We start from the raw sequence: 20984 nt of genomic DNA, 5'->3' as shown, positions 1-20984 counted from the left end.
AAGCTTGAAACTGTCACAAATGTTTTACGCAGCTAATGGTCCTGGGTTCCCAACCCGTTCCCAAATTATGAATATTTTCTGTATAGTTAACACCGCCATGATGGATGTGGCACCAGTAATGGGATCCATTTTTAAACATAAACAAAATCCATAAAAGCTTGATTTTTGTTTGTTTCTAATGAATGGCGCCATACTTTCCATTATTTTTTTTTAATACTACGTCGGTGGCAAACAAGCATACGGCCTGCCTGATGGTAAGCAGTCTCCGTAGCCTATGTACACCTGCATACTAAAACAACTTAACAAAATGTGGTGGTTCTATATGTAGAACATTTAAGACCGTAAAAAATATACTTTTGAATGTAAATTTTAGAGATTTATCTATATTTGGAAAAGTTATCTGGAATATCAGATACTTTTGGCGCGTTGTTTCATCCGCTACTATTGATGCTGACTGTACATAAATAAAGAGACAAAAAACGCATGTTGACACATATGTCGATTTAAAATAACCACTATCACTGTTTAAGGGTTGTAACCCTTAAAGAGGTTGTGATAAGTTCTATTCTGTAGGGCTAAGATGGTCGGCTCTTTATCATTTGTCACCATGGCTGTTACGTTCTACCAAGTATGTAAGCGCGAAAGTGACGGGTATCGTGACAAGTGATAAAAATGGAACCATGCTGCCACCGCTGATGTATATACATATACATATAAAAACTGTTGAAGCACAATTACCCAGTGGGGAGCAAAGGCACATTTTACGTTAGTCGACTTGTGTAAAACTCCTGTAAAATGTATTTATTTAGGTATTTATTTATCTTTCCGCAAGTCAGTGCCGCACCGAGCAAACATTGGCCGAGTTACAAACTTTTACTCTGTGGAGTAACCGCAGCAAAATAAAGTAAAATGTTGTTGAAAACTTTACACGAGTCAGACGATATTAGACCGTCGCTTGATGTAAATAGAGATAATTGCGAATTAGTTAACCTTAAATATGGCGCTGGCAACTGTCATTATGTAGAGACCTATCAAATTTAACCTATAAGTAAATTCAGAGCACCTACACATCGCACTTTTGAACTCGTACGTCAGTGTGACAGGGAGGCAACACGTCGAACCAAAGAGAATTTGAAATAAAGGTGGATTGTCAAAGAATATTTTGTAACAACAGTAAATTTACTGCCATCTCTCGTCACATGATTAAAACTAATAGAATGCCATTTGACTTTGATCCTCATTATTTCACGGATATGTGTTAAATATCAAAGAGTGGTGTCATCTTACCGGGCATAACCCAAAGTTTGTGGCGCCTTCGCTCGGAACGATGCCGCCATACCTTTGGCCTTTGATATATTAAATGGCGCTACTTTTTGATGTTTAACAAATTAAACACATATCAGTGAAAGGATAAGGATCAAAGTTAAATGGCGTTCTAAAAGACTGTACTGTGGAATGAGCTGCCTATTCCGCTCAGACGAGCACAATCGGTTGCGTCGCTCAAGGTTAGGTTGAAGAAGCTGTGGTTATCTGACGGCTTAATAAATTTCATTTCCTAATTACTAATTACTATATAATAACTAATATATAATAATATATAATATAATTACTAATTATTTTCCACTTTTTTCATTTTTGTTACCTTACTTTCTGGTACCTTGTTGTTGTTTTGACGACCGGTTTGGCCTAGTGGGTAGTGACCCTGCCTACGAAGCTGATGGTCATGTGGCTGATGTGGTTCAAATCCTGGTATGGGCATTTATTCGTGTGATGAGCATGGATATTTGTTCCTGAGTCATGGGTGTTTTCTATGTATTTAAGTATTTATAAATATTTATATATTATATATATCGTTGTCTAAGTACCCTCAACACAAGCCTTATTGAGCTTACTGTGGGTCTTAGTCAATTTGTGTAAAAATGTCCTATAATATTATTTATTTATTTATGTTGCTGCATTTGTCACCGTCTTCTCACGCTCTCCTCTCATCTACTCAAAGGTTAACTGGAAGAGATCCCTTGAAGGGATAAGTTCGCCTTTGTACTTAGCTTTTCCTGATTGTAAGTTCCTTTTATTATGTGTTTTTGTACAATAAAGATTTTACTACTTCTACTACTAATACAAGTTTTAATGCGAATTTCTTATTTAAAGAATGTTGTGTTTACGATGTTTATGATGATTTTTTTAATTTTTAAGGGTATCTTATATGACTAATATGTAAGCGCTTTGATATTACACGAAATTAATAAACGAATGAAATTAAAAACACGTTCTACCATTCCTGATAACATACCAAAAACTACCTACGTAATTCAGTCGGGTTTATTGTTGCCCACCAAGCTCTGGTGGGTCGCGTCACGTCCCGATGGTAGATAAGCGTATGTAAACCTTATTTGTATGTACTTACAGTTCACACTAAGCTGAATAGTTGCATCTAGCTGCTGTCCCTCCGGCATAGCGCGGTTCCAGACTACACAACGGAAGACAGCATCGTCGTCGTCTCTTGTTGGTGTGAGTGTTAAAGTTGCTATGGTAGGCTCGGCGCGTGTGCGCGCGTGCGTCATGTTGGCTTCAAGCGGGTAGGTTGAACCGTCGCGGTACCATCTGTGGAAAGAAAATCATCGTTAATAGGAGAAATTACTGAACGTACAGGAAGCTACAGAGATGACTGGCCCCCCTGAAAACAAAATTTGTATGCGGGAGGAGTCAGTTATCTCTTCAGCTTATATTATATGGATTAGAACCGGAAATAATGAAAGAAACGTGAGACATAATAATATCTATTTTAATAACATAAAGTCAGCAAAACAATTAGATTAGCACCCCTGCTTTTAAAAAGTATGCAAATAGTTTTGTTGCCTGTACATAGGGTTGCCATCTCTAAAATTTGGAAACCAGGACAAGACGCGTGAAAACCCCGGATTTTAGAGTCCAGAACCCGGACATGTCAACAGGTTTTTTTAAACAGGTTGTGCGTGTGTCGCGGGCGGCCTAAGGCTTTAAATTTTTAAACCCGGACTACAAATGAAGTCGTCCCCGGACGCTCCCCGGACGCCCTCTAAACTAGGACAAATCCGGGGAAACCCGGACGGATGGCAACCCTACCTGTACATAACTCCATATTTATGCGTGTGATTACATTTATCTTAGACATAGAGGCAGAGCAGAGGGAATTAGAGATTACCAGGCAAGTTATAGAGGAATAAAGGGATTGCCAGCCTCGTATTCATGAATGACCTCGTTTTACTCAGCCGGTTTAGGAAGCGGCCACTAATTGATTAAATTTTCATCTTCACTTCGCCAGATGTCAGGTTCAAAGACAACCATAATGGGATTGATTAATATTTTAATAATGATTATGTCTTGGCCTATTCAATAGCACAGCGACCGCTTCTATAGTATATTTGTAATTAATAATTAGTAACGCAGGCATTACGTCTATAATCCATATTAATATTATAAATGCGAAAGGGTATCTGTATATTATCTCTTCACGCTTAAACCGCTGAACCGATTTTGTTGAAATTTGGTATAGACATAGTTTGATACATGGGGAAGGACATCGGATAGTTTTTATCCTGGAAATCATCCCTTAAGAAGATGAAAAGCGGGGTGGAAGTGATATTATTGATGCATTGCCTGATAATTCATCTTCCTCGCGTTTGTCCCGGCATTTTTCCATGTGAGCCTCCGCTTGGAAACTAATCTCGATAATTGGCGTAGGCACTAGTTTTTACGAAAGCAACTGCCATCTAACCTTCGAACCCAGAGGGTAAACTAGGCCCTATTGGGAAAAGTGCGGTTTCTTCACGATGTTTTCCTTCACCGAAGAGCGACTGGTTAATCAAATGATAATTCGTACATAAGTTCCGAAAAACTCATTGGTACGAGTCGGTGTTTGAACCCGCGACCTCTGGATTGCAAGTCGCTCGCCCTTACCGCTAGGCCACCAGCGCTTCCTACATCGCCTGATAATTGATGTAAGCATATGCTCAGTAACGTTAATCAAAGTCTTGTCTATAAATAAATTATTTAATCATCAAACCTGTTCACAAAATTTCACGAGACTAGGGAGTATTACTGCAATGTTCTACCGACAAAGTGCAGCACTAGCACCTTAGTAAACCATGGAGTAACTTATACATACTGTGCCTCGAACTGTTTTTGACAAGTTTTCACAGATAATAAAATATGACAATGATGCATCAAGGCGGTTTGTTTACAAAGTGAGTACCGGGAAACACGAAAATCGGAATTCAGTTATCTGCGTCTTTATCGCTCGAGTATGCTAGAGTGATAGAGAAGTTAGGTAACGAAATTTCAATTCTCTTGTTTCGCGGTAGACCCTCAGATTGTGATGGATTGTGGCAGTGGCGCCCCCTATGCAGAGCTTCGCGTAATATTCCCTATTGGTTGACAATTGCGACCTGTAGAGAATATCCAGACATACAAAAGCATTTTTATCCTAACTGAAACGGAGATTTTAGCTGTCGTTCGGTCAATTATACAAGGGTTTCATTACCACATGTAACTTTATCGCATAAACAATAAACTTCTGTAGTCTTTCACGTAAACAATAAATATTGTACTATAGAACATTCTTAGAACTAAGCGATCGCATTCGGAACACCACGCTACGCTCTAAAACTCACATTATAGATGTAGCTCGAAAAATGGCCAAGTTAAAGTGGGACTGGGCTGGGCATGTCTGCCGCATGCCGAATGACTTATGGGCCAAGATAACCACGGATTGGGTGCCCCACGAGTCAAACCGGGGATCTGGCAGACCTCGTCGGCGATGGCGGGATAACTTAGACTACTTTTTGAGACTGGCCGTTCGTATTTCAAAACCGGGATCAGTGGAAGAAGAGGGGGGGGGGGGGGGGGAGGGGGCGCCTTTGCCCAGCAGTGGGACACAATAGGCTCGTAATAAAGGACATTCTTATACAAATTTACTAAGCCCCACGGTAAGCTTTAATTCAGCAGAATCTCATTATACGTTTTACGACTAGAACCTGTGTTTGTACTTTTAAATTAAATATTTCATCGTATTTTATTCCCTGCCTTATTTGCATCGCGGATATCTAGGTCTCTACTCTCCCTAGACGACCTAGACATGTAAATAACATAAGTTACACGTCTCGGGCAAAGCCAGCAGTCGCATTTCCGGGTTTAAGTGTCAAATAAAACATGAAGAGTGCAGGATGTATGCGAGATGAAAATGCAGATGACTGCACTCCGGTGTGCGAGCGAGTCATCGCTTGAGAGGAAACATTAGTGGCCATTTTTCCAAACGATCTCGACATTTTCCTCTGGATTTTGGCAGGAAATGGCAGTCATATTAAGATTTGTACATGGCAGCAACGTTTAAAAGTAGGTAACCGTAGAAACAATTAAAATAATATAAATATTCCTTTCAATTTAAACAAGTGTATGTAAGGGCAAACTCGATATTTTAGGTCGAACCATAATAATCTCATTCGGTATGTAAAAACACTTCCAATTTGTCGTTGTTTCAATAAGCAAGTCCTTACATAAATGTACAATTACATAAAGTATCCATAAATATAATAATACATACTATAAATAAATAAATATTATAGGACATTATTACACAAATTGACTAAGTCCCACAGTAAGCTCAATAAGGCTTGTGTTGAGGGTACTACGACAACGATATATATAATATATAAATATTTAAATACTTAAATACATGACATACATGAACCCATGACTCAGGAACAAATATCCATGCTCATCACACAAATAAATGCCCTTACCAGGATTTGAACCCGGGACCATCGGCTTCGTAGGCGGGGTCACTACCCACTAGGCCAAACTGGTCGTCAAATATAAATACATATACATATGAATACATACATAAAAATATATTAAAATATATAACCGCACACGCTTGGCTACATTTCTTCCAATTGACATTGTTTTGATAGCCATAACTTGTTGGTTTGTGTTTGGAAAGCAATTAATATTTACCGAGTCAAAGACCGATTTTAACTTTGAATTCCCTAAGGTACTTAACGAGTAGGGGAGACCGAGGTGAGTTAAAACAAAGGTAGGTTAAAACAACGTCAATTTTGCGACATCTATAACTGTTATCGAGCTGGAAAAAATTATGTTTAGCCGCGTCCCACCGTCTGCTGGTCCCTCTATATATTATAAATAACGCAAAATTGACGTTGTTTCAACTTACCTCTGTTTTAACTCACTTCGGTTTCCCCTACTAAAACACGAGTTACCTACATACACAGGTCACTATATCTAGTTTTGCAATGTACTTTATGCAACCCATGTATTTTTATTAAGCAACTTTTTTGGAAGAGCTGAGTAAACTTTTAAAAGATTGATAGCACAGACCAGAGGGCAGTTTCTCGCAGCTTATCAGTCTAGCAATATTTGCAATTTTGCAGTACAGCGAGGGAATGTTGCCAACATCTTTGGTACGACGCCGTGGGGGCCTTTTAGGATTTAAGTTAAAATTAGTTTTAGTTTTAATGTTATAGGTAAGTATTATATGTAAAAAAAAAATACTATGGGTGTTGTTAACTTGTAATAATGTGTTCCTGTTTGTTAAGCTTACAGTTTGTTATACAAACATAATTGCATTTTTTTTTAAATAGAGACTAAAAAGCTCAAGTAAGAAAAACAATTTGCAATAAAGACCACGGAAAATGTCCAGTCTTTTCAAGTTTTCCCGGAAGAGTACTTCATTTTCTAATCATTCATACGACTTGTAAAGAAATGCCAATATTTTAAATGAAACAATTTGTCTTGCAACTAATAACTACGCTTATTTCTCATTCTTGAAACAGAAGCGTAAGTACGATTGAGTAATTTCATCTTACTTATATTTTTTTCAATTACTTTTATATTTAAACACAGGAATGTGTTTCTTGTCTAACTTAGAGGATGTATGTATGTATAGTTCGTGTCATCCACGATGACGCGCAGATTAGTCAAATCTAACCTTTAACAACATGACTATATGAGTCAAGACACACGTCTTCGTGAATGACATGATCTATACTTGTCAACAGTTGAGAACATTGAGTAATAATCCCTAATGTGAACGGAAACTTTCTAAGTGGAAACTCGCATGAGAATTTACCCACACTTTCCAGAATTTTTTAGAATGTTCTCTAACTTGCGCATTCCTAGGTCCAACATGCACTTAGCTTAGACATATATTTCTCCTTTTAAAAATTAAAAACCCTCCTAAAATACGGTGTATGTGAATATTGTAAGCCTTGTGGAGTGGTCGCAGACTGAGCGTCCTAGGAATGGCGCAGTGCAGTTGTCCTGTGCTCATTCGTTCCGAACTGCTAATTAGGATTAACAGATGTTTTTAACAATGTTGTGTTAAAGTTAACATTTAAGTGTGTAAACTATAATAGGATTTTATGCATCTGTTACATAACAATGTTTTTTATTTTTAAACGTAGACATAAGTACGGTTATTAGGTAATACACATAGCTAAAGCCATTGTTGTGCGTGTGTTTGTGAAGCAGTTATCTGAACGTTTATACGTTTCATTTTGACATTTATAATTATAACAGTATGCACACTCACTATTTTTATGCAAGAAATTTAATTATGCCTGTCTAATTATATAATTTTCATTAAGCACTTAAGTAGTAAAATAGAATTTTTCTGTCGTTTCGTTTTTTTGGGAAATTTTCAAAATGGTAGAAATGGCATAAAGGACTTAAGTGTCATTAGCCTCCATGGCAATTAAGACCATTATGAGAACGTCGGGATAATGGCTCAAAGTAAGTATTTTAGCTTTTTACATTTTGAAAACGCGAGGTTTATAGCTCATAGTGCCACTTGCAGAGTTTAACCCCAAGTGTCTATGTTTTGGCAGGAGACTCACAAAGCGCTCTAAATATAGATAAAAAAACTGTTGTAGTTTAATACCCACTTTAATGTTTCTGACAGCAAACGTTATCAAATATATTTTTCTAAAATATGCAAATCACATTGTGGACAAAAAAAAAACATCAAGAGGCTGCAGAAATGTAATTTCATAATGTAATTTGTTATTTTTATAATTGCTGACATCACGCATTGAGTCTGGAATCACAATTCCGTCTATACCTGTAGTTAAGAAAACCAATAGGGTTGTTTCCATCTACAAATCTTAGGGCAGAATTGTATCCCAATAAATTCTTTTGGATTATAAAAACATGCTAAACTACTTTTAGGGGACCTGTAATGTCCATATTTTTGTTAATATTGAATTTTAAATATCTTTTGGCACACGTCACGTGACCAAACTCGAAACGTCTTTGAAGATTCTGATGACGTCACAACTATCGAATTGACACTGTAGACAGTTAGGCTATAAACAACAAATGACAAATGTCAGTTGACAGTTCGTATCTTCTACGTGTGTATGAAGTTATGTGTCAAACCGTAAACTGTGCCGTCACACAATTTTCAAAGAGCGTTTTGGGCGCGAAAGCATCTGTCAAAATATATTTTGTTAATTTCAAGCCGTTTTTAGTATAAAAGTTAAATTTTATGGCAACTTTTAGTTAATGTAGAATCGTAATACAAGCGTTTCAAAAAATTGGAAACAACCCTATTTTGCCGCAATATTAATGTGCAACAATTCTGTCTCAAATATAGTTTGGGAAACCAATTTCGCCATAAAATTGAAGTAAAAAAAGTCGCGAAATTAACATTTTGTATGGACGCTCGAACTTCGCGCGTACATTTTTCAAAGTGGCCTCATTTTTCTACTAGCATAATATGTTTGCCAGACTATATCAAATTCAGAAATGGTTTTAACAATGTTTCTGGTTGAGCGATGCGGGCGCGGCGGCGGCGCAGTGTTTCCTGGTGAGCGGAAGAGAATTATCGTATTTGAGCGTCAAAATTATCGTACAGATGAAAAAATATCGTACGTCTATCAAAAAGGCACTACTTCCAAAATTTCTTGCAAAATAAGCTTACATGTCCAATGTATAATCTAAGAAAGCGCAATTTTCGTATAAATTGTGCAAAAATCAATTTAATTTTCGTGTATTTTTGTGATAGATCCAAACGGTTTAAAGGAAATTTCGAGTTTTATGACGTAAACCAAGGAGCCTAACACCAAAAGGTGCTAATTGTAGCCTATTTCTGAAGCAATTTTGCTTCGAAAAGTAGACGTTTTGGGGCGGCATCGTCCAAGGGCTGAAATTATCGTGCTTTTCCGTACGATAATGGTCTTTTTTTTATACTACGTCGGTGGCAAACAAGCATACGGCCTGCCTGATGGTAAGCAGTCTCCGTAGCCTATGTACACCTGCAACTCCAGAGGAGTTACATGCGCGTTGCCGACCCTAACCCCACCCCCCTCGGTGAGCTCTGGCAACCTTACTCACCGGCAGGAACACAACACTATGAGTAGGGTCTAGTGTTATTTGGTTGCGATTTTCTGTAAGGTGGAGGTACTTCCCCAGTTGGGCTCTGCACTAGATCTGGAATGACATCCGCTGTGCTGTGCCCTACCACACAGAGCGAGATGACATTCACAATGCCCATACCTCTCTTGTGGACGTAGTTTAAGGACGAACCCGGGTTTTGGGGTGGCATCGTCCAAGGGCTGAAATTATCGTGCTTTTCCGTACGATAATGGTCTCTGGAACGTACATCGTACTGGAGCCCAAATTATCGTACGTGTACGATAATTGTCCTACGCCTGGCAACACTGGCGCGGAATATGTAACTTGTACTACTTGTACAAGCGTAACAAATGTACCTAACGAACGAATGGGAGTTGAGTAGTGTTGCCAACATCGCAATTTTATAATTTTGTTAAAATTCTACTACCTCTGTGAAGTTGTGTTCCCTTGGTACTTTATACATTTCTGAAATTTTATGTGTTAACATTGTCGTACATAATTTCCCGATTTTTAATTTGAACCTAGCTGTATGTTTACTTGTAAATTGGGATGCATTTCGTTTTAAAGAAGTTTATCTAATTAATGAAAGGAAAATATGTACATATGCGATTATCAGTAATAGGAGCTATACCACCATTTTGAAACAACTTAGTCTTTTTCTACGTTCCGTTACGGTTTCGTTCCCCTGGGTCACTCCATAAAACATGATTTTTAGGCATTAAAATTCACCAAATACGCTTTTTTGTGGGTGTTATAGACCCTTTCCATAAAGGGTCATCTACCAAGTATGTTAGTAGAAGGTGGTGTACAATTTCTTTTAACAAATTGTGATACTACGCCTCCTCTCTGACGGGTCAAAATAACAACAATAAATAGTTGATCCACCTAAATTCACTTATTTCTGCTGAAATGTTAGATATCTGCAAGAGATCGCTTTTTGACGCTATGGTATAACATGAAGTATCTCTAGTCTTATAATTAATTTACATAAAAAATAAAATAAATAAAAAAGCCTCTTCATTTCCTTAACAATTACTTATAAACTTGGTATAATTCTTTGTTCTACATACTGCTATTTATGTTTTTTTAAGCTCATTTGGTTAGTAAAATGTTTAAACCTATTTTTTGTTTATGTATTTATGTAAACGGTAAAGGCCTCCTCCAATTTGTATCCTCTGTCATTAATATTTAATATTGTTTGTGTCTATACTTTTCTTTTTAATTGAAAGGTTGTGGTCGCTGTCTATATAGCTTCAGTTTATAAAACAAACGAAATAAAGAAAAACATTTTTTATGTGAAGAACTTAAATTCGCTGTATTTTTATTAAATACTAAATTAATCAGAGCGCTGGAGTATCAATCCAGAGGCCGTGAGTTCAAGTCTCACCCAAGACAGTAATTTTTCCACTTTTATTTTAATTGTAGTTTAGGTTGCTCCACCAGGTTTGCCATAAATGAAATCTCACTTTCAACACACATGATGTTTTCAGGTTTCCATTACTATACACATATTTAAGTTAAGCTGCATACGAGTAAGTAGTAGTTTCATTTCCACTTTGCAGCGGAGACCAAGTCAAAGGCAGCCATTCCGTGCATACTGCGCGAGTTTTTACTTGTTTGAGATTAACTTTTGCACCTGGAAGCAGACGTTACACGAGACAAGCAAGTTCTTAATGCTTAAATGTTTTCTTGCTTATTATTTAATGTTTGAGAAGTACATGGTATGTAAAATCAACGTGACTTTTGAACAATATTACGCGAAATCTAAATTTTTTATTTAAATTTCATATTCCTAGTTTCAAAAAACTTAAGCTTTGGGTCGATGTCATGATTTAGTTTTTAGGGTTCCGTCCCCAAAGGGTAAAACGGGACCGTATTACTAAGACTCCGCTGTCCGTCCGTCCGTCTGTCACCAGGCTGTATCTCATAAGCCGTTATAGTACACTTGAATTTTTCACAAATGATGTATTTCTGTTGCCGCTATAACAACAAATACTAAAAAGTACGGAACCCTCGGTGCGCGAATCCGACTCGCACTTGTCCGGTTTTTTCTGTCATCTAACATCTTAGATTCAATAAATATACCTACAGCATACACATATACACCTACAAAATAAATTCCTTTTGTACCATAAATTAAGAGGAATGTTTAAATATTTACGTAGAATTTTGTGTTTAAGATAAATACGTTACACTTGAATGGCAGATTGGCAAACAGCATTAGCATCACGCGGTTTCCGTTATTTCCTTTGTGAAACACAAATAGGTGCATACATATGTAAAACAATTTATCTACGTACCGTACTTACTTGATATTTTGTGAGTAAAACTCCCGTATCATCAATATTAAAATTTTTATATAGTTATCCAAAATTGCTTAAAGTTGTTATGTTTTCTGAATTATTTTGATCACTGCACCCACATTCGAGAATTTCTGTTTTGCCCTATGGTTGACTGGTAGATGCCTTAAGGCATTAAGTGCGCCATTTGAACTTATTTTTATTATGCAATAAAGTATAAATAAATAAAAGCAAAATCTTTGAGGATCCCTACAATGATTACGCAACCCGAATAACACACAAGAACAATTAGGCCTCTTGCTTATTACGCGATCCTGTATAATGGGGAGAATAATCCGGTTAAGCGCAGGTCGGCGACATGGTCCAAGTGCTCTCTTAATTGTCCAGGGATATATCGCCAAAATTCATTACGGTCTCTGCCACAGATTAAAGGTATTAACAGAACCTCACTTGAATAAACATGTTATCAAATTATTACCGCACCATCTTAGAAGCCACAAGTACATTGAAGGCGGTTTTTGCCATAAATCTAAACGTAATACCATTATTCTCGCGCTGTTCATCCCTTCCGCATCATTAATTTGATTGTACGCACTTGCTCCTTCGTTCGACATAGGCAAGGCATTTGACATCGTGAGCCATGAAACTTGACTTATGTTAATAAGGGAAAGATGGTATGTATCTCTCGCACAAATGCTACCTTAATTAAGCGAAAAAGACAATGCGTATAAAATAACAAAACTCTTTGAATTTTAGTTAATTTAGTATTATAAAAATCTTTCATACATAAATAAGTTGAATACCTCAAGGTGGTATACTGGGGCCGCTATTATTTCTAGTAAACATAAACGATTTACCCAGCGCACCGCATAATGCTAAGCAATAAATAATTAGACCTCTCGCGTATTAACAGACCCCTAATAATGGGAGTAATAATCCGGTTAAGCGCGGGTCGCGGTGTCGCTACATGGTCGCTAGTGCTTCCTAATTGTCCGGGGAAGTATCGACGGCATTCATTACGGCTTCAGCTCGGCCGGTGTCATAGATTACAATACGCTACAGTAAGTATGCTAACAATGACACGATTCTAAATAATTATCGCGTAACGTTGTCGATCGCAACCTAATTAATGCCAATAATTTGATGTAGACTAGTAGTCACTGTTCTTGTGTATTCATATAGTAGAATAGAACAGTATTGTGTCAACACGCACTTGTGAATGTCAAAAAACTACTACCAGCTCTAACCCTACACCACAGCCCCGAGAATATACCAGTGCAAGAAACTCGGCGGGACGTATATATAAGTATATAAAATACAGACTGATTGCTACAAAAAAACCTACATTAAATATTCGTGCTTTCATACCTGATATATGATGTCACCTACTCTAGTTTCCTATGGTTTACTCGATTTCGTTATAAGTAGTTTCTGATTTGCACCATGACTAAGTCTGTCAAGTATTCCCTGACTCAGTAATATGTAAACCTTTATCATCAAAGACTGTGTTTACTTAATCAAACGAAGCAGTGAGAATTCAGAAACTGTAAGCGACCTCTAAAAACTCTCCGTGGTAATAACAAATTAAGCAATCTTTTCTTTTATAGTTTCTATTTTTCCCTCACTGTTATATTTGGGTTCGGCTAAGTTTGCTCTTTTGCGGCGGTAAACGAATTGGGTCGTGGACGGCGGTAATAGTTACTAATAAATCCTGGAACATATTTTCCGAGTGGCGCGGCGAGTACTACGTAATCTGTGATTACGGTTCCTTCCAACTCTAATTGAATCCGAGTCACTGCCTCCATAAATTTTATCGCCCCATTTAGGTCTTTTTTATCTGTTACCTTCTTTGTACCCCGCTTTTATTTTAATACAGCGTTCTCGCTGTTCAAAGGAAAGTTGGCGTTTACTCACTTTCCTGTATTGATTAAAACATATTAAAAAGCTGTATGCTGAGGTAATTTAATATCGTTGCTGAATGCGTGATGGTTTAATATTTTCATTTATTATATCTCTCTGATTTTCTTCTTATTGAGCGCTTTATTTGAGATAAATGCTTAATTGAAAATGGAAATACTCGTGAAATAGAACCGTTTTGTTTTGAGTTCTACTATTTAATTGAATCACTAAAGGAAATAAAAGTTAAGAAAAAACATCCTGAGTAATGGTTATTTATGTAGACAGATATGGTTTTATTTCTAGAAGTAATAAGGTCTGCTATGGTCATTATTGGTGATTTCATTAAAGCAAGTAGAATATTAAGCACTTTAAGCATTCGAATACTCTTTTAGGTTTTTTGCGACTGTTATACTTTGGTCTTGGCAAGTGTCTAAATATTTTTACCTTTCTCCGAAAGCATGCGATTGAAGTAAAACATCAAAATTTGATAGTCGCTTTCAAGTACAACAAAATTTCGATCGTCCATCAGCTTATTGGTCAAGATGCGTCCAGAGGGCCTACCGCGAACACCGAAGTTGGGAAATTTCGGGCATCGTTCTCTTTTACTAAAGGCGTATTTAGACTGACAGAGATATTTGCTCGAAATTTACGAAGTCCTATTTTCGCGGTTATGGCCCAGATCTGGCGAGCACACCCTTAAACTGACTGCTCCCGAAAGGATTGATAACTGCTCACGCAATTCAAACTTACATTGTAACTTCAAAATGATATCGTGCGTCTCGCTCGCGCCTATACATATACAGGTTTCTGCCGGTTTTAAAGGTAGCTGCCATACTCGTCACGTCCCCGACAAAGTATATCTTTTTGTGGACTACCCCATAGGGTGAAACGAAGTAGCTGAATCTCATAGAATACTCACTTGACAACAGGTTCCGGCGACCCTCCCGAGCTCGAGCACGCGAGCTTGATCTCCCTTCCCTCTTGCGCATTAGCGTGCGCGCCAGGCGAGAGCAGAGGCGCACGAGGGTGCGTGAGCACGACCAGAGCGTGCGCCTGCGAGTGCAGCGTGCGCCCCGACCCCCCCGCCTTCACCCGGCACTCGAAGCGTCCATTATCCCGTTCGTACGACACGTTTGACACGGACAGGTCGTAACGCCCCTCAGCCGGCGCGAACGTGATTCTGAAATTAAACGGCACATTAAAACTATGCATATTTCACTTTCATACTCGCATACGGGAATAAGTTGTGGGGAAATTTGGGTCATGTTCCGTTCAAAGTTATTGCGTATCTTTAAAACTATTTCCTGTTTATGTTTTGTGATTGTTGTTTAGTGGCGAAGCTTTAAAATTGTGGACCGCTTATATGTATTTTCAGATATATATTATTCCTCATTTCCATATAATTGTTTTTCCCAGTTTTATTTTGTTGAGCATGACCCCGCGCTAGGCAACCTAATTATAATATTATTTGCTATCGTATACTCGACGACCGGCCTGGCCTAGTGGGTGACACTGCCTATGAAGCCGATGGTTCTGGGTTCAAATCCCGGCAAGGGCATTTATTTGTGGGATTAACACGAATATTTGTTCCTGAGTCATGGGTGGTTTCTATGTATTTATATATTATATATACCGTTGTCTGAGCACCCACAACACAATCCTTCTTGAGCTTACTGTGGGGCTTAGTCAATTTGTGTCATAATGTCCTGTAATTTTTATTTATTTATATTATGTTTATATTACAGGTAAAATTTAAATATCTATTATGGACTTGTAAAGTTCTCAATTCCGGAATATTCTTAACAATAAGCGGCTCAGTTTGAAATTTCCGGTTGGTTTATTTATGCCTGGAAAGCAATGTAAGAATCTATATTTTACTAACTTGGAAAACGACTCCTAATGGATGTTTAGTCCCGTAGTAGATCTGCTACATATTATATCTCATGGGAGATATATAACAAATAGTACACTGGGTAATGTAAATGGATAAACAGGAATAATGGAACTTCAAAGTAAAATTATTAAGTACTTTTAAGGCATCTGTAACTGACATTTTGACATTGACATGTTTAACTGACGTAGGCAGCACTGTAATTGCGTAACTTTTGAAGCTAAACTTCGCCTATCGAAGCTATAAATGGATCATGGAAATGTATTTTGTATGAAATTTGACGTAATGTCAAAATTCAGTTAAAAGTGACAGTTGGGCTGCAAAGACGTCCGATTCAAATAAAAAATAGCGTAATTTAATAACCCCGCTGTTCAGGAATTGAAAAACATACAGTAACATTTAACTAAACTTACAAACGAAACTAAAAAGCCATAATGTCGCGTTCGCTCTTTGAAAATAACAACTAGACATGCCATCCTTGCCATTATCAACAATGCGTCTCGCTGTCGCATATTAGGGCAAATGCACATAGCGGGCGCACACACGCGGGTGCCATTGTACACAGGACACACAAGACCAGGAACAAATTTCCGTGAGTCCATGACCTCCCGGGCGAAAACTCGTATAGTGGTTAAAGGCAATGTATGATCAACCCTCGTGGACGTCAGCTGCCGCTCCGTTGGTGGGTTGAGGAATAGCAGCCACCAAAATATAAATGTAAATAAATTGTCATCGCCTCCCGTTTGATACTTTGTCAGATGATAGTTCAGACACTATTGTTACTTTAAAAAATCGTCAGCCAGTTATATCGTGGTGGTAAGAACGTCAGCTGGTCGCATGGACATGTTAAAAATAAGCGCTTTACCTTTTTATGATAGCAATAACAAATCATGAAACTTTGCATAACGCCATAAACGGACATAAAGTGGTAAGGCGCGTATTTTTTACATGTTCATTTTACAGCTTACGGTGTATCGCTGAAAACACCGCGCTACCACCGGCTGACGGTTTTATTTTATTTAAAAGAGCATCTAAAATATCAACTACAATATATCAGCTGGGAGGCGATGACTGACGAAATATGCTCCTAAAATCCGTCGCACGCATCCCCGCCAGTTAGCGGGTCCTCATACTACCTCATACCTAAAATATTACCTCAACCCGCTCACCGGTTCCGCCAGCCACCGGATGCCCTTAGTACGCACGGGGCGCATGGCTGCAGCGACGGAATATACTTATACAATATACATAGACTAAGCTCTCGGTATATTTGGACTTCAAAAAACGGTCCATATGATTGAAATATAAAATAAAAATATCACTGAAAGTTGTCCCTTCTCCATAAAATATAACCCGCTCGTATGCGATAGCTATAGCTTTGAACATAAGCATAACACATTACATACATTCCGTTATTGATCAATAAAAGTGTAGATTGGCTATACGGAGCGTGCATGTTTATGCTGTTTTGACAGCACAGGAGACGTCAGATTCGTCAGGTAGAAAAGGTACGAGAACGGTAGATGGCAGCACTTGCTTTGGCATGAAGTGTCAATGTACAAGTTTATGTTTCTGATTTCAGCCACAAGATGGCGAATCCTCCAACGCGCACGGTCCCTATAGAATAGATACTAAAATTCTAAGGGTCATAGCTCACTACACCGCCTCGCTGACCACTCCGGAACGCCTTCCATAGTAACAAACTTTCGTTACCATAGCAACGCCCGCGTTTAGTATGGGAGGCGTTCCGGAATGTTCGGCGAGGCGGTGTAGTGAGCTATGACCCTAAATGTCAAACCTCTTGCTCGACTAATTTTGTCGTTGTCATGCACGCAGTAGGTACCTACAGTTAAGTCTCTAGAGGCAAAATTTCAGTGGATAAATTTTTCAGCTCTAGTCAGATTCTTATAAGTATTCTAGTAGATTTCACTGCGAGTATTGAGTACCTCTTGACAAAGTAAATTGAGATTTTTAGTTCCAATGCCGTCCTCAGTTTTATTAATTTAATCTAGCTTTGGCCTCTGAGTGCGCCGAGGAAATCCTAGCGCAGCCGATTCCAGCACTGTTTCCGTCGCGAGCCGGCCAATTAGAGAAAACTGACTCTTTTTTTTTTTCATTATAGTTTTGTTCAATTTACAGATTTTATGTCCATCGGCTGTACTTGGGTCTAATTGCAATATTACTGCTATTTTAATAAAAGAAAAATTACAAAATATTGCGAAAAGATGGAAGTTCGCAACGAGCAGCGATTAATTAAAATATGACTGAAGGGAGTGTTTAAAATCGACACGAGTTGCGAATTACTTATTCGCACGTGTATTGTAATATGTTTTACAGTACATATGGCCCCTTAAAATGTTGACATAGACACGCATAATGCTAATTATCGCACTAATGCGATAAAGTAGCGCCATATGTACTGTAAAAATAGTTCCGCGTTCTCATTCCTCTCGTGACGTACTAGGTATGCAAAAACTGAAACGTTTGGTTGTCATATTATTGTGGGTGCAATTAGTTTCAGGCGAAGTGTCCTTAATGGCGACAATGTCGTGTCCGCTAGCAGTACTTCGCACTCAGTAGTACGCGGATAACTCGAAGGCAAAGCCACGACGGAGCGTCAGTGTCATCGAGCGTCTCTCGAAGTATAAACTTATAGCTTCTACTTAGGTACTTACTGGTAGTTGACTTCAAGCTAGTGTATTCTTGATAGCGGCATTGTCGTGTCCGCTAGCAATGCTTCGCACCCAGTAGTACGTGGGTTTTTCGCCTGCGAGTGGCTCGAAGTTGAGGCGGCAGTGGTGCGTCACGTCGCCGAACGTCATTCAAAGCGAAGCAGTAGCGGCGTCACTTGCGTCGCACAAAGTATACACTTAAAGGTTCTTACTGGTAGTTGGTCTCGAGCGGCGTGTCCCTGATAGCGACATTGTCGTGTCCGCTAGCGGTGCTACCCAGTAGTACGTGGGTGACTCTCCAGCAAACAGCTCGTAGTTGGCAGAGGACCGTGGCCTCGTCGTTAAGCGTCATAATGTCACCGAGCTTCGCTCGAAATATACAGTTTAGAAAGGTATTTACTGGTAGTTAATTTCAAGCGGTGTGTCCTTCCTCGTAGATAGCGACATTGTCGTGTCCGATAGCCATGCTTCGCACCCAGTAGTACGTGGGTTTTTCGCCTGCGAGTGGTTCGAAGTTGAAGCGGCAGTGGAGCGGCACGTCGTCGAACGTAATTCAAAGCGAATCAGTAGCGAAGCGTCATGTGCGTCGCACGAAGTATACATTTAAAGGTACTTACTGGTTACTGGTAGTTGGTCTCGAGACTCTCGAGCGGCGTGTCCTTGATAGCGACATTGTCGTGTCCGCTAGCGGTACTTCGCACCCAGTAGTAAGTGGGTGACTCTCCAGCGAGCGGCTCGAAGTTGAAGCGGCAGAGGACCGTAGCCTCGCCGCCAAGCGTCACAATCTCACTGAGCTTCGCTCGAAGTACACAGTTTAGCAAGGTACTTACTGGTAGTTGGTCTCGAGCGGCGTGTCCTTGATAGCGACATTGTCGTGTCCGCTAGCGGTGCTTCGCACCCAGTAGTACGTGGGTGATTCTCCAGCAAGAGGCTCGAAGTTGAAGCGACAACGGAGTGTCACATCATCGCCTTCGCGCGCGTCGTGGCTTTCATCTTCGGCGCCCGCCCAAGTGACCGCTGGAACAAGGGGAAGTTTTGTTAAATATTTTGCGTAATAAAAGTTATTGGATGTGGGCGAACAAATTATTTTAAAACATACTTTTTATAAAGTTATGGTTTGATTGCTACCGTATTCCATGGGGTAGATACGTTTATTTTTCTGAAATACGACAAAGTGGTTGTTGTTAAAGGTAAACCTATGAATTATGATATACTTTAAACGTTGCGCGAGCGAGCCAAAATTTATGCATGTTCTTAATCCACGCGATTACCCCGGTTGACGTAAATAACAATCCTCTAGATTTTTAAAATTATAGAATTTTTTTTTAAATAAAATTTCTTAAAATATTCAATCTTACTTTACGATGTCGCAGAAAGAGCTTAAAATATGTAAGTAAAACTAAAATTAATAAAAGAGCCTGTCATAAACATAAGTAAACAATATTACGTTATGCATAGTCTAACATTTTGAACATCTTACCTATGTACAAACGAGTACACGCATTTAATATGTAGGAAAATGTCCCTAATATGTAAGGAAAATACACAACAAGGAGCACTGTCGTTTCATGGTGCTGTCGAATATGAAGTTTTATTATTACTTTCATATCATGTGTACTTACACAATACACAGGTACAGTCAAGGTATTAAATATCGAAAAGTACCTTAACGTATGGGCAATAAGGCCGTGTATACATATTTTGGCACTTTGTCCGTGCCGATATTTATTACCTTGACTGTACGAATAATTAACTTGAAATTAAACAATGCTATACAAAATTAGGCACGCTTTCGTAGAACCGGTAATCAGATTATGCGTAAAATAGACCGCAATGTCCAAGTCTCGGTAAACTCCAAATATCCAAAAAGATATATATTTATATATTTGGAGGGTAGTAAACTAATAAGTACATTCTGAACATTCATTACATAAAAAAATATTCTAGGCAGAAAGTAAAATTGGCACGGTAGAAAGAAATCACGAAAACATTGTCTGATTTTCATTAATTTTCAGTTGTAGGTAGGTACAATCAACCAATTTGATTCCTAGGCCACTATAGAACCATGCCATAATGACTTCTACGACAGTGCTTATTGAGTGATGCGTGTCAAGTATCTAGTAGTTAAAGCGACAAGGTTCTATAGTGGCCTAGGATTCTAATTGGTTGACTGTACATATAATATCCCTTGCCCTGCAATCTGCATACAGTATAATTTTATTTAAGTATAAAACTATAAAGTATTTCAGTAGACACCATATAGCCGAAATAGGATAAGCAAAATTTAAACCGAAGTATATGCTTTTTTATACTAGCAAGCAGGTGGCAAACAAGCATACGGCCCGCCTGATGGTAAGCAGTCTCCGTAGCTTATGTACGCCTGAAACTCCAGAGGAGTTACATGCGCGTTGCCGACCTTAACACTCCGCACCCTCGTTGAGCTCTGTCAACCTTGCTCACCGGCAGGAACACAGCACTATGAGTAGGGTCTAGTGTTATTTGGCTGCGGTTTTCTCTAATGTGGAGGTGGAGGATATCATCAGAGTAAGTGATTGAGATTAAAGGTAAAGACTGTCATTATATCGAAGCGGCATTTGGGCGGCGGGTTTGTGTGACTTTTCTCTAAGGTTAGCGATTTATCTGTTAACAGTGTTGGATCCTGGAGTAAGGTGTTCTGCCTTTCCGCCGAAGTTTTCTTGTTCGAATTTCACTTGTCAGCCATTTCGTAGATTCACTTTGGCAACCAATATTTGGCAAATATTCATTATGTTAAGGTTGGTAGAATTGTTGTTAACTAAATAGATTATTATG

General features: G+C 38.6%; 1 protein-coding gene across 2 annotated transcripts in view; it reads right to left on the bottom strand.

Annotated features, from left to right (window-relative positions):
- Positions 1 to 20984, bottom strand: part of LOC133515563 (hemicentin-2-like) — a 241645-nt gene that overhangs the window by 88959 nt on the left and 131702 nt on the right. Inside the window, exons 2-4 of one of the 2 annotated variants that reach the window (XM_061848124.1) lie at positions 19004 to 19190; positions 14530 to 14790; positions 2408 to 2604 (exon numbers count right to left, since the gene is read on the bottom strand). In XM_061848124.1, the coding sequence (XP_061704108.1) occupies positions 2408 to 2604; positions 14530 to 14790; positions 19004 to 19190 (645 nt within the window). Of the gene's footprint in view, positions 1 to 2407; positions 2605 to 14529; positions 14791 to 18385; positions 18541 to 19003; positions 19191 to 20984 lie in introns of those variants that run through there. The other variant, XM_061848125.1, reaches the window with a different exon arrangement.

The sequence above is a fragment of the Cydia pomonella genome, chromosome 2 (assembly GCF_033807575.1).
Source record: "Cydia pomonella isolate Wapato2018A chromosome 2, ilCydPomo1, whole genome shotgun sequence".
Classification (NCBI taxonomy): Eukaryota; Metazoa; Arthropoda; class Insecta; order Lepidoptera; family Tortricidae; genus Cydia; species Cydia pomonella.
This window is presented reverse-complemented; position numbering and strand designations above follow the sequence as displayed.